Source organism: Aplysia californica, unplaced genomic scaffold (assembly GCF_000002075.1).
Source record: "Aplysia californica isolate F4 #8 unplaced genomic scaffold, AplCal3.0 scaffold00084, whole genome shotgun sequence".
In the NCBI taxonomy this organism is placed as follows: Eukaryota; Metazoa; Mollusca; class Gastropoda; order Aplysiida; family Aplysiidae; genus Aplysia; species Aplysia californica.
This window is the reverse complement of record NW_004797354.1, coordinates 834,968-851,160: the sequence shown is the minus strand read 5'-3', so window position 1 is coordinate 851,160 and position 16,193 is coordinate 834,968. Positions and strand designations below refer to the sequence as shown.

Sequence of the window (16,193 nt, the reverse complement as noted above, 5' to 3'; positions counted from 1 at the left end):
CAGCTTCTCCTCCGGCCGTGTGCCCACTGGTTTAGCGAGGCGGGTACTGCCTGAGGCACCCGAGAGACGGAGAAATCTGACCCTCTTTTCTATTGAGTGGACGGTTATCGTCCATTAAAAAAAAAAACGGAGCAAATTTTTGGGTTTAGATCTATTTCAATTTTCAAGAGCTAGATCTAGTCTAGAGATTTTTAGATGAGTGTAAAAACGTGAAAAAGAAAGGTTTCACAACAGAATGAAATCAAAACTAGAACAGCCCAGAAACAACCACAACAATTAACAAATAAGGGCGTGTGTCCACCTGTCCGAAGAAGATTGACCGTTTTAACCCTAAATGTGCGTAATTTGTTTTAAAAAGTACAGGATATTGCATGGAAATTATGGAACCACACACAGGGGGCCTGCCAGTGTCAGTACATGTACTTGGTTTTGGTGGAACGCTCTAACATAGCACATTTAAATCTATACAGGTATATATATTTAGAATCTAATGAAGGTAGGAACATCAAATTAAATGACGTTACACAATACCTTTTATATGAACATCAAATTAAATGACGTTACACTATACAACCCCCCCCCCCCCCCTTTTCTCCAACAAAAAAAAAATTAATAGAAAAACAACACATCAGAACAATAACAAGAAAAAAAAATACACACCAACAAAATATAACACCACAAAGAGGGAAAAATGAACGAAAAATAAAAGAGGAACAGCAATACAAATCGTATGTAACTGTAACGTATTCAACAAATCAACGTGGTGACAACAAGTGAGAAAGAGACGAAGTGAAGCTAAGTGAACTTTCTTTCAAAAGTAAAGAGTTTCATTTTCTTTTCTTTTTTTTTTGACTTTTTCGGGGACCAAAAAATCGAGCCACGATTGATTGGTCGCGGCCTCGACAAACGCAGATGCTAGCTCTATGTGTCGTTATCAATAACCCTCCATAGATCTAGATCTAGACAGCTCACGAGTGAACGCAACACATTAAGTTTAAGAGCAGCACCCTTCATAGGCCACACGTCATATCTGTAGCGAAAAACTGTTTGGAACTGTAGCATTTCTTTATATAAATACGGACATTTTTTGGACCGATTGAACCATATTGTATACGAACAATCTTTGGTAGGCCTATAATATAATTATAGATCTATATTTTATTTTTATTATCCGAAATATGCGGGAAAGGGTGTGATTTCAGAGTGTTCGGAGAAATAGTGCCCAGCTTTATTTTCCCGAACGTTCGGAGAAATAGTGCCGGCCTTTTGTGATTTCCAAAAATGTTATAGTCAGTCGCCCTGTGTGAATGTTGAATAAGGTTTCTGCCTGAACGTTCAGAAGATGTTTTTTATGTTAAGACCTTTTTTTGTTGTTGTTGTTGTTGCAATTTTCACTGTTGTTGTTGTTATCGATCCATTTTCACTGTTAAAATGGCAGAATTCTCGAATGCAGCTTTTCGTGGTGGGAAATTCAGCCTGCTCATGGAGCTCTGGGTGAAAAAGTGTAACATGACACAGTTCGACGATCCAGTGGAATTCTTCACTGTGAAAAAACCAGGAACATTCATTCGCCCTTTGAACCGTCATGTCGACCACAGTAAACGCAGATTTGGCCAGAGCTCGAGCTCAAGCGACTTTTGATCCTTTACAATTAACTTATTTCTTATACGATGGCCCTGAAAAGACGAAGAGGAAACGTTTCTTGCGTAAGTATTAGAAGCATGTACATTTCCCTCAAATGTGTAATAATAATAAGGCCAGAGGTTGAGGCAGTCTTTGATCCTTGAACCCAAACTACAGATCAGATCTCTACAATCTAGTCTAGACCTGGCCGAAAAGGTAGAGAAAGCAGCAACAGACGGACACTTGCAGATTGTACACCAGACAACAGAAACTCTGTCAGGAAGGTTCAGCAAGCCTACTCAACCAGTGAAAGACAAGGAGAGAAGGACTATCTTTTACCCAAAGCGGCAACTTAACCGAGGGAGAGAACACTGTGATCAACTCTTGAACAGACCACCTCCAGAAAACCAACCAGAAATTCTTCCAGCCAGAAAAGACCCCACAATAGTTATGGAATCACCTTCGAGAGAGGAAAATGCGGCAGCTATAACATCAAGGCAGATGGTCCCGGCCATACACCACCGGAGGCCCTTAAGGCAGCTAAAGATACATTATAAGGGAAATTCTCTGTGCTCTATTTGAAAAGGTTTGGCAAAAGGAGGAAAAAGAGGGGTAAAGGAAAGGGGAAGGCTGCAAAACTGATTTCAAAACTGCTTGTAGGTACCGCAAACTGGCCGTGCACCCCCGTGGCGCACTGTCAAGGAGACCAAAAGGAGGAAATACCATCAGACTGGAAGGAAGGTCACCTAATCAAGCTGTAAATGAAAGGAGACCTCAGCAACTGTAACAACTACAGAGGCATATAGTAGAAATAGGACTAAGAAAGTGGCGATGGATGGGACACACCTATTAAGAAAGCCCAACGGAAACATCACAAGACAGTCACTGCAGTGGAACCCACAGGGAGCACGAGGCAGGGGTAGGCCACGTGAACGAGGAGGAGATGCGTGTAGAAAGGGACAAGAGATGAAGCTCACTTGGAACGAGCTTGGAAGGATGGCCCAGGACAGAGATGAATGGAAGGAGCTTGTGTGGCCTATGGGTACCCTGCCAGGGGTGAAAGGCATTGATGATGATTCATTAATCTCAGTCTCACCCCAATCACCCTCAAAACCACTCATTCAAATTATGAAATCCATTTTACACCCTTCTGTCAAATAAAAGGAAACAGATTTGCGGGATTTATGCATCATCTTTCATTCTGCCATTCAGCAAGGACTGGGAAGTAGCCGTTTTTGCATCGAATTCAATTTCTAGAGCTAGAATCTAGAGATTTGTGAATGTCTGACTATAATATTCAGATACCTCAGTTGTGGTCGGGGCAACGTTCCTGGACTATACTTCATTTGAAAAATGCCTTCAAAAGGTACTGCAAGAAAACAGGACAGCTCGACCTTGGCAGTAACCTATTTTGCATTTAGTCAACCCTAAAGCAAAAGGTAAAATCCTTCATGTATGTAGCCTAAACAAAACAAAATCCGTCCACGCCCCGCCCCCACACGCCTCGTTCACACCTTATTCACGCACGCACGCAAACACACACACACACACACACACTCACACACACACACACACACATACACACGCATGCACGCACGCAATGCACTTTCACTTACTAACACACACACACACACAACACACACAGACACACGCGCGCGCGCGGGCACGGGTCACTCCATTCGTAAATTATCAACAGTTTATTAATCTCGAGAACGGAAACCGTTCGGATAAACAGAGTTCAAGTTTATTTTCCCGAACGTTGGGAAAAATAGAACCAGCGCCTTAATAAAATTGTAACCTTACCTTGGTGCAAGCAACACAATCCATGAATATCACCACATTTGGTATAATAATCCATTTAATCGAATTCACTGGCCACAGAAATAATTAATGTACGCAACAAATGAAATAATAAAAATAAACAATAGGCCTAAACAATAAAAAATGGGTAGGCTAAGCTTGAAAATATATTTTTAAAACATATTGTGCACTAGGCCGATATGCGCGAACTGAGTCTATAAAGCTCGGCCAGCCCCGGCCGAACAACCCGGACACTTAACATTTTTAGTCCGGTTAACTTGACCACCCCACCACATCCCTCCTATGCAAGAAGGGCTTCCTCTCGTTCCCGGAATAGACAAAAAACGTCTTTGCCTTCCGTCCCAGGTCATATGACGTACGTAATATAGCATCTGCGCATGTCTATGACCTTATGAGTATGCATAGTTCAAGTTATGGAGACGATGAAAAAATGGTGGACCTACTTTCGATTTACCTGGCTCTGTCGCAAAAAGGAACAAACATTCAGTGAAAACGGGTGAAAGGGAAACAAAACGTGCGAGATTGTTAGCATTACTTAACAAAGATTACATTGGTTTATAAATTAACAAAATATCCGAATAAGATTGGCTTTAAAACGAGTTGGAACAACACTCCCCTAGGCGGGCGGCCGACTTGTCCAGACGGCCGAGATGGCCAGACAATACTGTAGTGACTAACACTACAGCAACAGTGATGCCAACTTCTCAGACTTCTCAGTCAACACTCTGTCGATGGAGCAAGTGCTCGAGAATTTCTACAGAGATTAAAAAAAACACTACTAGAATCTAGATTCTAAATCTACTCTTATTATAGTCTTAATTTGAGAGGAATTCTGCAGAGGGCCGGCACTTACCGTGACAAGGTCCACTGAGTCTGAGCAAACTAGGGAGGTGTGTTTGTTGGTTGGCTGGCTGTCTAATTCTGAGACCTGCTGAAAACATTAATTTCCTCACTAGAAAATCTAGATCTACATTCTACCCTTTTCCGTATGATTAATTATGGTTGTAAATGTTTCCTATCAATACACGAGTTAATATAGTGGGACTATGGTGCTTTTTCGGTAGTTCCCACCCCCCTTATTTGAGCCTGACCTACATCTAGATCTAGATTTATACGTTTGATTCGCGGTGAGCTAAGATATCAAACCTAACAACTACAAAACATTAAATTATGGTAAAATTCAGGGGGGCATGGCCCCCCTGAAACCCCCCTTCCTGTTTTTATTAGGTCAGCGGGGCAAGCCCCCCTGAAACCCCCCTACTCTTGTGGCCCAAACCCGTGAATAAAATTGCGGGGTGGGAACTACCGAAAAAGCGCCGGGACTATAGGCCAAGTGGTAGCGGGCTAGTAGTTTTAAGTCTTAGTAAGAGGGATACTACAAGGCTAACAACAAGGCAGAATCCGACTGAGTCGAGGGAATGAGTTCCGCAGAGGGCCGGCCGACCAACAATACACAAAAGAAAAGATCATATTTTGGTGATCTTGTAGTTCCGTTCGCTTAAGTCCACGATCCATTTGTTTACACCCAGACAAAAAATCTGGAAGTCTTGAAGAGGGTTCTTACTCAACTTAGTGTGCCCTCCCCCCCCCTCTCTCTCTCTCTCTTTTTCTCTCAGTCTCTCACTCTCTTTTTCTCTCATTCTCTTTTTCTCTCTATCTCTCTCTCAACTTTTCTCTGCTGAATTCTCTGTCTATTTCTGCCCCTGTCCTTCTCTTTCCCCGCTTCTCTCTCTCCAAGGGCGCACACACACATGCTAAGACACGAACACAAGATCTACATACATGCACACACACACACACACAAACACACACACACTCACACTCACTCACACACCCTCACACACACACACACGTGCACACACTTAGCTTAGCTAACATGGCGTAAGTTGAGAAGTCTAGTGTGAGTCTAAATTTCTGCTAGTTTGTATCTCTGACAGGTCAAGGATTTCAACCCATGGTAAAAACAATAATACAAAACTGGATTAAACTGAAAAGGGATAGTTTGTTAAAGGTGTTTCTGCTTATCAGCTGGTATTTTCAATAGGCTAGGCTTGGAACGAATCTGAGTCAGGTCGAAATTGGCCCACCCCCTGTTGAAGTTTCACTCTTGTCGAATTTGCACCTGCCTACATTTAACCCCTTCAATTTGAATAAATCACATAAATTTAATAATTATAATAAATATTTCTAATTCTAGATGGATTGAAATGACCCGAAGGATACCAAAGTTTTGTATACATATCTGGGGAATATTTTCAAGCAAAAAAAGAGGAAAAGTAAATGATGGGTGAAGTACCATTTTTTGTTTTCTTCAAGAGTGTAAAGTACGAGGCGAGGGAGCACAAAACTTGGGAAGGGTGTTTTCTGGAGCTTTTTTCCATAACTCCTTATCCGGCAAGCCACTACCAGCAGCTCGCATTCGGAACTCCTGTGCCGGCACTTGAGCCGCTGACCAGCGACTCGAGCACTTTTCTTTTCGACAACTTCAACATCATTAATAGCCTAGTTTTCGGCAAGTCTCTTTCACCGGAATTTCATTCCAGTAGTTAAAGAATAACTAGGCTATTGAAATAGGTTCACTTGTTTTGAGTTAATGACCAAATGAGTGATGTAGATTCAACCAAAATAGGGCCCCGGCATAGAGTCTAGTGGGCTTAACCCCCTCCGAGGTAAAGTATTCAAATAGTGGAAGCCTAGGAAGCTCAAATTTTATTTTATTTAGATAGAATCAAATGTGCAAAGAATAAAAGTGGGCTTTAATAATTCCATGACACAGAGTCTGATGATTCGCAAGGCTAGGCTAGGTTGAGACTGTCGAAGTTGCCATTTGCCCCAACCTACCCTAAGCTGCTTTTTTCCCCTTTTTCGCAGCAGTAGGACATTCAGTATGGAACTTAATAATATAGGCCTATTTTCCAGAGCCACACTACAGGAACTTTTCATCTATATTTTTTTGTACAGAGTTGAAGATCTTCAGTTGTTAATAGACAAATATGACTTCAAAGAAAAAAAACAACTGATTCCTTTGGAATTTCATTTCTCCTCTTTGCATAATTTTGGATCCATAGGACGAAAGGTGGCAGCCAATTTAGCAGTTGATTCAAGTCAGCACTTGTCATTATGGTCTTTGTACTGTTTGACATAGAAATTTGTCATATAATTTAGTTTTCCCGGGTCCTTACCTTCCACCATTGAATGTATCTGCCTCCATTCCTCACAGGAATCCACAGCAATAATGCCACACATTGGGTTTTTGTCAAATTTAGAAATGATTTAAATTTGTTAACTTTTTGTGAGACCACTCGTGATGTCATGAAGAGGTCACAAAAATTATTTGCGTTCAGAGTCAAAACTATCTGCGGGCTGAATCAGTTATGTAATGCAATCCTTTTATCATATCTATTATTTTGTGGCTTGGGACGATAAAGTTTACTTTACTCTTAAAATTCAAAACTCGTACAAAATGATTACCATTTTGAATTTGAGGGGTTTCATTGGTGTCTGCCTTTGTCCACATAGATATTTCTCTCAAGATCTAGTCTTCTCTTTGATTAAAACTGATTTCTTTGATTCAGCAAACTATAGCTTTGAGGCTGTAACGTTAGAAGAGAATTAATAAAAAATCATAGTGACTTAGTCGTCATTACAGTTAATTTTTTTTAAAAGGCTTTTATTTCTTTTTGGTTTAAAGGAATAGATTATTTTTTACTGTGTTGTGAAGATAAAATAAAATGTTGATTTTAATACTCTCTAGTGCAATTGGTTTCAAAATTGATTATACTGTAGATTTTGTTTTAACATGATGCCATTTAACATGATCCTGTTTACAGGGAAGGATTTTTAATCTTTGTTTTTTTTTTTCTTCATTATTATGTCATTAAGATGAAACCATTGTTTTCATTTCCAGAAAATATGGCGATCAGTGAATGTGAGCAGCAGAAGTTCCGTCGTACTGCCCACTTGACGCGGGAAGAGCAATATGAGGAAGCTCTGCGGAAGAGTACCTATGCTTTCAAACGGGTCGCCGAGCTGGGACTCAGCGATCAGGCAGACCTCTTCTATTTCAGAGAGTAAGTATGACTTTTTGTTGTAATTAGTTTTTCATATTTTGAACCAATGCTTGCTAAAAAGATGCTGTTATGGTCCTACTTTAGTGTTGTCTGTGTGTCATCTCGGCCTGTCATTTAATGATCACTCAGTGACTTTTTCTCTGTTATTGTGCTTCACGTAAGCTTTAAAAAAATTCTTGCATGCTTTTGATTTTTGTTGCCGTTAAATTGTCTAACCATGAAAATGACATGAAATTTTGTTTTGTTAGAAATGTCTTTTTTTGCTTTTTATCCCTGCCTGAATACCTTTACTGAACTTTAGGGAAATATTTAACGTTTTTCTGAACCATTTGAGTATTTTCTATTGGCTTGTTTTATGGAAGTCATGTAATTATTATTTGATTTTACATTGATCTGCACCTGTGACTTGAAATGCCCCATATATATGTATGCTTTTAAACAATTGAATGAAATGAAGTTGTGTTTTTGACAATGTTATACTGATGTTTACATGCTGTAACTGTTTTTCTTCTTCCCAAAGGATAGCACTGCTTTTAGCCTTCAAATCTGGGAAGGAAAATGAGCATAGAAATAGATGTCATGTGTATATCATAAAAGAGATGTGAACTGTTCTCTCCTCAGGCTCAATTCTTGTTTCAGTTTCATCAAACTTTCTTTGTAATCTAGTAGAGATGTCATTGTCATACAATGTATCTCTATCCCACCCTCCTTTCCCCACCCCCTTAACTTTATGATCTTCATATTGATTTTGTCTGGTCCAGGCAAAGCGGCATAGAATGCTGTCTGTTACAATGTGTTTGGCTTTACAGCATTTTCTGTATTTCTTCTTTACATTGTTGAAACTGTGGGGAAATGTTAAAAGTGGAAAAGCTTTTTCTTACTCTGGCTTATTCTTTGCAGTCTCTGTTCGAAAATGGTTTTGGTGATGATATGCTTTTCAGGTGCTGGTACACTTGACGGTCTATCACTACCACAATAATGTGCTCTGCCATCAATGCCGAGGGGGTTAATTTTGTATGTACATTTTACGGGTGATTTGGTGTTGTTTGTGCCTTCTTTCCTATAAAATATCTATCATCCTTATCTCTCCTCCTTTTTTGTCTGTTACTCTCTTGTGACATCTTTAAACTTTGTCGCTTATATTATTATGACCTAATTGCGTTGCACGTGCTATTTTCTGTCGTCCTATACCCTAGAGTTCTACTTTCAAGAACTTGAATGTCACTGTCTGTCTGATGGGATACTCTGTCTCATATTGAAACTGGATTGCAGGATTGAAGCAACCCACCTCCTAAATCATAAAATTGTGTTGATAGGGGTGTAAAATCGTTTACAATTAGCCATGTCACCTCTCATCAGCTCTTCCATTTTAGTTCTAGTATATTGAACTTTATTGTATTCATATCATGTTTGATCACGAGGAAACACCTGGCCTGTCACAAATGTGACCATACAGCTATTTATGCTTCATGAATAATAATGTGTCAGTCGGCAGATAATTTATTCAGTGATTGAAAAAGAGATTGAAACACTCTTGATTTTAATACATGAGTAACATGTGTATATCAAGGATGAAAGCATTGTGGGGTCGTTGTATGCCTTATCAGGGATTGCTATCACATTGACATGGTTGTAGTAGAACAGGACGCACTAATTGTTTTCTTATGACCTTATTGGCTTTCCTGATTGAGCTGAAAGCAAGGTTACATCACACATTTGTTTTGATTTTGGTAATAAATAATAATAATAATAATAATAATTAACACAGACACACAAGCACACTCACAGAGGCTCACACACGCACACGCACACACACACACTCACACACACATACACACACAAACACTCACACACACACACTCACACACACACACACTCACACACACACACACTCGCATACTTGAAAACACACACACACACACACACACACACACACACACACACACACACACACACACACACACACACACACACACGGAAAATAGAGTCGGGCCTACACCTTACCAACAATTAGGCTATTTGGCCAAACGTTAATTTAGTTTAAACCAAATTATATACTGAAACATTTTAGCGGACGTTGCTGGGGTCGTGAGTAAAATATTACCCGGGTCTCTGGTTCGTTATTAGGCTCTTATACGTTGTTTGTTGACAGTGTGAGTTCCATTCTAGAGTAGGGAATCGTTGTACGCTCATCCGTGTCAGTTTGTTTGGATTGTTGTCTCACATTTAGCCAGGGAAGTTTACCCAATCAGATAGAGTCGAAGTAGCCTGTTTTTGTGTGTTTTTTTAAATACGAAAACAATTGCTATAATGTGGCTGTGAAGACATTGTCCTAAATTGACCTTCAGATAGGATTCAATTGATTCATTAAAGTATTCTTTGTGGGTGGTTGGCGGGTGTTCCGGTGTGGTTTGCTTCTTGCCTTTTCTTTCCTATCAAACATCTATCGTCCTTATCTCCCCTTCTTCTTTTTTTAATGAATGTTACTCTCTTGTAACACCTCTGATCTTCTGACACTCATATGACCTTATGCAGTTGCGAGCGCCGTAAAACCTCTACTTAAAAAAAACCAACAACAAGTCTTCTTCTTTGCCTTTCCCCGCTCGCGCTAGATCTCAGGGTTAGTCGACTGTTGGTTCTTCAACCTACAGTGCAACTGATTTTACCTATGACATGATCGTTTTCCCAATTAGTAGGGCCACATTCCGATTTCGAAGGTAAGACTGTCCCTGCGGTTTCATGCACACACACAAAAAAAGAAATTATGCAAACTGAGCCAAAAAATGTGAAACTATGCGATTCTGTTAATTAATTTCAACAAAGAATGATTATAAAGGAAATTAATAAGAAATTATGCAAAAAATGATCTAATTTTGCTAAATTTGGCCGGGTGCATAAAACCACGGGGCCAGGTAAGATTTGTTTCATTGGCACAATACCCAGCCTGGTAGGACAATTCTTTGTAGTGTTGTGTTACGATCATTGCATACGCGTGTATGTACCATTAAGAATTATTTATTACTTCTGGTATACTGTGATGACGCCGGGGCTGCATTTTTTAAATAGGGGGGTTGCAATAGTCTGAAATAGGGACGGGAAGGGGAAGTTGCGTTAAAAGTAAGCAGAACCTCGTAGGCAAAATAAATTCGTTTTGGTGTGTAGACTGATAGAGTATCGTGATACCGTGATGTATTTTTATGTGAACTCCTCTGATTTGGAAATCCGTTCTTTGACAGTGGTGGGGGGTTATTTATTTATTTATTTATTTACTGGTTGTTGTTGTTTTTTTACTTTCTTATTTCATTTATAAAATTATTTGCAGGGGGGGGGGGGGGGGGCGGCTTTGCAGTGTGGTTCTCTCTTTTTATGTTGTCAAAGTCTTCGTCTGGTAAACTGTGACCGCTATCTTGCAGACTAACTGAAGTACATTTTTTTTAAACATTAAAAAACGGAAACCCAATGCTATAACCAGTCTGCTATGTTCCAGCTCAGCAGAATCTTTGAGGATCTTTTAAGGAGGACTTTAAGTGTCTGTGATAGCACCCGCTGACCCTGAGAAAAGTTTTCTTCGATACCTGGCGAGGGCTGAGAGTGCACCAGGGAAAAGTCTGTTTAAAGAAGAGAAGACAGTGCAGATCGTCAGATTGTAAGACGCGAAGCAAATCATCCCAGGATGAAAACCACAGCGGAGCGATTAGTGCTTCAGTCGACTCTCCTTTCACCCTGTCTCAGCAAGAGATGGAACAGCAAACGGAACCAGGGTTACGGAAACCCAGAATACTGTGGCCTGCTGCTAACGAGAAGGCAAAATACAAGACGTTAGAAGAAGAAGTCCAGAAGAAATTGAAAGAAGTCAAAAAGAGTTCTAACAGAGGGGATGCTAAAGAAATATTGAGTGCGTTTGCGACCATTATCTATGACTCGGCAATAAAAGAGTTTGGTATTTGTGAAGGAAAGAAAAAGACGGAGAAGAAAAGTGGATTGAGTAGAAGGCAGAGAGTACTTGCACAGCTAAGAAAACAGAAACGAGACTTGCAAAAGCAGAAAAAGTACGCACCACCAGAAGAGATAGAAGGCCTAAGAATCTTGTTTGAAGATCTTAAGAAAAAGAGCAGAGACCTACAGAGGCACGAAAGAAGGTGTACCAGGAGAAAAGAGAGAAAAAGGGAACGTGAACAATTTCTGAAGAATCCTTATGAAGCAGCCAAAAAACTGTTCACAGAGGCACGGAGTGGTAAATTGGAATGTACGAAAGAGGAACTCGATGCTTATGTTAAGCAGACGTACAGCGATTCAAGAAGAGAAGAACCGCTTCCTTATATGAGAGGCCTGAAGCGTCCAGCTGCCCCCGTCGTCAAATATTACCTGGGACCAATTAGAGAGAAAGAAGTAGATGAGTTCGTAAAAAAAGCAAGAGCAAAAAGTGCTCCTGGAGGAGATGGCGTGTCTTATAAGGAGTTCAAGTATTGCGACACGCTGAGACACACCCTCTTTGAGATGCTAAGAGGCCTTTGGAAAGACAAAGAAATCGTCAAAGATTGGTGCAGAGCGGAGGGCGTGTATCTACCCAAAGAACAGAATGCAAAGGAGATAGGACAGTTCAGACCTATTTCAATCATCAACGTGACGTGCAAGATCTTTATGGGAATACTTGCAAAGAGGACTGTAGCATATTTGCAAAGTAACGGCTATGTGGATGAAACGGTACAGAAAGCCGGGGTACCAGGGATCCCAGGCTGCATCGAGCATGCTTTCACCATTTGGGACACAATCCAAGAGGCCAGGAAAAACAAGGAAAGTTTAAACGTAGTGTGGTTGGATCTGGCGAATGCCTACGGGTCTGTTCCCCATAAATTGCTGATGAAGGCAATGGATTTTTTCTACGTCCCACAAGAGGTGCAAAACATTATGAGAGAATACTATAGTAACTTCCAGATGCGATTCTCAACCGCAAATTTCACAACGGAATGGCACCGACTAGAGATTGGGATTGCAGCTGGCTGCTCTATATCGGTCATCTGGTTCATCCTGGTAATGGAGATGCTACTGAGATCTGCAGAATGCTGTGAAGAAGAAGCAAAGGTGAGATCACCAAAGAAAGCCTTTATGGATGATGTGACCCTACTGACAAGAGATGGAGACACAATGCAAAGTGTGTTGAATCGGCTCGATAAGCTTATCACCTGGGCCAGGATGAAGTTTAAAGCTAAAAAGTCTAGAAGCCTGACTATTAACAAAGGAAAACAGAAGCAACTGAAGTTCACAATTGCAGGGGAGCAAATGCCCACAGTAAAAGAACAACCCGTGAAAAGTTTGGGTCGGTGGTACTCAGGAACTCTGTCTGATAGGAGTCAAGGCGTGGAAATCATGAAGCAGGCTGAAAATGGGCTGAAAGCAATTGACCAGACAAAGCTTCCAGGAAAGCACAAGATATGGTGTCTACAGTTTGCCCTCTACCCTCGATTGGCGTGGCCACTGACAATGTATGAAGTTGCTTTGTCAAGAGTTGAGATGATCGAAAGAAAGTGTAACAGCTACATCAGGAAGTGGCTGGGGCTACCCCGTACCATTAACACGTCATCCCTGTACAGACATAGAGGTGCGCTTCAACTACCTCTCACGTCAATTGTGGAGATCTACAAAGCAGGCAAGATTAGAACCGTTTTGATGTTGAGAGAATCAAGGGATAAGGAGATCAGTGGAAAACCTCCAGATGTCAAAACAGCCAGAAAGTGGAAGGCAGAAGTTGCAGCTAACGAGATCATCTCTGCATTGGAGCATGGGGACATTGTCGGTCCAGCGCAACCTGACAGATTAGGGCTAGGTAATGGCGACTTTAGACCTTTCAGGAAAATGTCTCAGCGAGACAGAAGAAAAGCTGCAACAAGACATATGCAAAAGATGGAGGCAGAGAGGCGAGAAATTCATCTCATCCAGTGTAGCCAGCAAGGACAAACGACCAGATGGGAAGAGCATGTAGTGGAAAGAAAAATCGGGTGGAGTGACATCTGGAAGTGGAATACATCAAGGCTGAGCTTTCTTCTCCGGTCTACGTATGATGTTCTGCCTTCACCGGTGAACCTTGTCAGATGGAAGGTACAGGAGGACAACAAGTGTAGATGCGGTAAGCTAGGAACCATGAAGCATATTTTGTCAAACTGCAACCTAGCTCTTAACAGATACACCTGGAGACACAACGAGGTGTTGAAAGTGCTCACGAAAATGGCGACACAACAGGTGGAAGAAGGAAAATATGCCCCCAAGATACAGAAGCATGGACCCACCAAGATTGCGTTCGTTCCGCAAGGAAGCAAGGTTGCCAAAAGAAAGAAAGCGAACGAAGCCATGAAAGACCAGAGCGGAGGCACATGGGAAGTAGCTGCTGACTTAAAAGGCTTTGAGAGGTTCTTCCCCATTCCAACTACGAAAAAGCCAGACATTGTGTTATGGGAGGAAAAAGACAAAGAGGTACACTTGGTAGAGCTCACGGTGCCCCACGAGGACAATATCTATGCCGCTCATGAGCGGAAAGAAAACCGTTACGAGGCACTCGTCGAACAATGTGAGGAGGCAGGATGGAAGGCAACCCATTTTCCGGTAGAGGTAGGATGCAGAGGTTTTGTAGCAACAAGCGCCCGTAAGTGGATGAGAGTGGCAGGACTTACTGCAAAGAAAAGCAACGAACTCACAAACTCCCTTCAGGAGACAGCAGAGAAAGCCAGTCATTGGATCTGGTTGAAGCGAGAGGACTCAAGCTGGAATGAATCCTAAAGTTGGCAGCAGAGGAAAACAGTCGAACTAACATGGAGACCTCACATCGGTGAGGGGGCTCGGTGCGTCAGAAAAGCTGTAGAGAGGAAGAGCCCGAAACAGCGACGCATTCTCTCCTGATGATCTCCATGCTAGAGTCCGGGATACGGAGCGTTCGACGGTGAGCAGTGCATACGGCTGTTTAGACTACGTACCCATGGAAGCACCCCTTGAGCACTGGACAAATTATGATATTATAATTCTTGTTCGGGGGAAATAGCAGGTATGTGAACACGTCAAAACTCCCCAGACAGTGGATGGTTGGCGGGTGCTCTGCTGCGGTTTGCTCTTTCTTTCCTACCAAACATAGTAATAGTCCTCCTTTTTTGTGTTTGTTACTCTCGTGTAACACCTTTTTATTATTATTTTTTTGGTAAGTGCTTTACAGCGCTCGCTACTGCATAAGGTCATTTGAGCGCGCGGGACACACCAAACATTTTCAGTTGGTAGGAAATTTTGAATTTTGTCCGGGTGGCAGCTGAAGCAAACTCTTATAATCGATTTTAGACCACCAAGGGGTCTTTAACGTGCACAACTTGCACACGGGACCTCCGAGATTTTTTGTCCTTGTCTGAGAAGGCTAGGTGTAGATCTTACCTACCAGAAGAACTGGGGTGTGGGTGAAAGACAGCAGTAAGAAGGGGCCAAGGAGTAGCATTAGAAAGGCTGTAGAAAGAGTCAGGAGCCCAGAGGAGGGGGCAAGGTGGGGTCAGAAAGTGGAGACGAAAGCAGACGACTGAACATTGCTAATGCTACAGAGCAGGAAAGGAGGTGAAAGGAGACAATTTTAGAGAGGAAAATGTTTTCGTCACTTCCCGGATTCGAACCCGGGACCTTTGATTGAGAGGCGATCACCTTACCCTCTAGGCCACGAGAGCCCCGTAACACCTCATCTTCGGCACTTTGTAGGACCTAAGTTATAGGACTTACTTGTGTTGCAAGTGCCGTACGCTAACTAAATCCAAACAAGCAAACAAAGTTCCCATGCAACCTAGAATTTTTTTTAAGTCCCACGTCGGGATTCTAACAAGGGTTATCTGCGCAGTCCCGTAAGGCGCATTTGAAAAGATTCTACCTCTATAGATGAGCAGCCGCTGTTGTATATAGTGTGTCTCGATAGTTATGTTTGTCGGATGTGGAATGTTCGAGACTGACTTGGAGTCTGGGTTCTTTGTTTCTCGAACTTTCTGGCGTAGTCCCCCCCCAGCCGGCTCGCTCGCTTGCGCAGTGTCCCCGTGGAGTTCCTAGAGCTCGGTCTTTGTTGAGAGTACTTGGCGACTGCTGTGTGTGTTAGGAACTTCTTTAGCTTCGCCCCCAACCACAACAAAGCACAACAACAGCAACAACAGTAGCAGCAGCTACAACAACAACAAGAATAGCAACCACGACAACCACAAGAGCAACAATAGCATAAGGACAGCAAGTACAACAGCAGCAACACCAACATTAGCAACAACAGCAACAGAAGAGCAACGACAACAGCAATTTAACATCAGCAACGACAACAACAACATCAGTGATGAGAATAATAAAAATAATGAGAGCAATAACAATAGCGGCAATAAAAATAATAGCAATAACAAAAAATTACAGCAATAGCAAATGCAGCTCAAGAACAACAACAGCAACAGAATACCACCTCCGACAACAGCAATAGCTCAAATTCACCAACAGCAACAACAACAACAACAACAACAACAACAACAATCCCCCACCTGTACGGCATAAGCGGAAGGAGTGACTCCAGTGGGAAGATTCAAAGCGCTGCTGTTCGTCGAGCACGAGAGCTTGGCGCACAGTACAATATCTACACTGACGGCTCGGCTAGGGCAGGAACAACGGACGGCGGCGCTGGAGTCGTCATCACAA

General features: G+C 41.9%; 1 protein-coding gene across 4 annotated transcripts in view; it reads left to right on the top strand.

The window, feature by feature from the left end:
- Positions 1-1,558: 1,558 nt before the first annotated feature.
- The window catches only part of LOC101850154 (peroxisomal acyl-coenzyme A oxidase 1), a 52,851-nt gene continuing 38,216 nt past the window's right edge, over positions 1,559-16,193 (top strand). For all 4 annotated transcript variants that reach the window (XM_005094552.3, XM_013080405.2, XM_013080406.2 and 1 more), the window contains exons 1-2: positions 1,559-1,706; positions 7,352-7,514. In XM_005094552.3, coding sequence (XP_005094609.1) covers positions 1,586-1,706; positions 7,352-7,514 — 284 coding nt within the window. In that variant the 5' untranslated portion in view covers positions 1,559-1,585. The remainder of the gene's footprint in view (positions 1,707-7,351; positions 7,515-16,193) is intronic.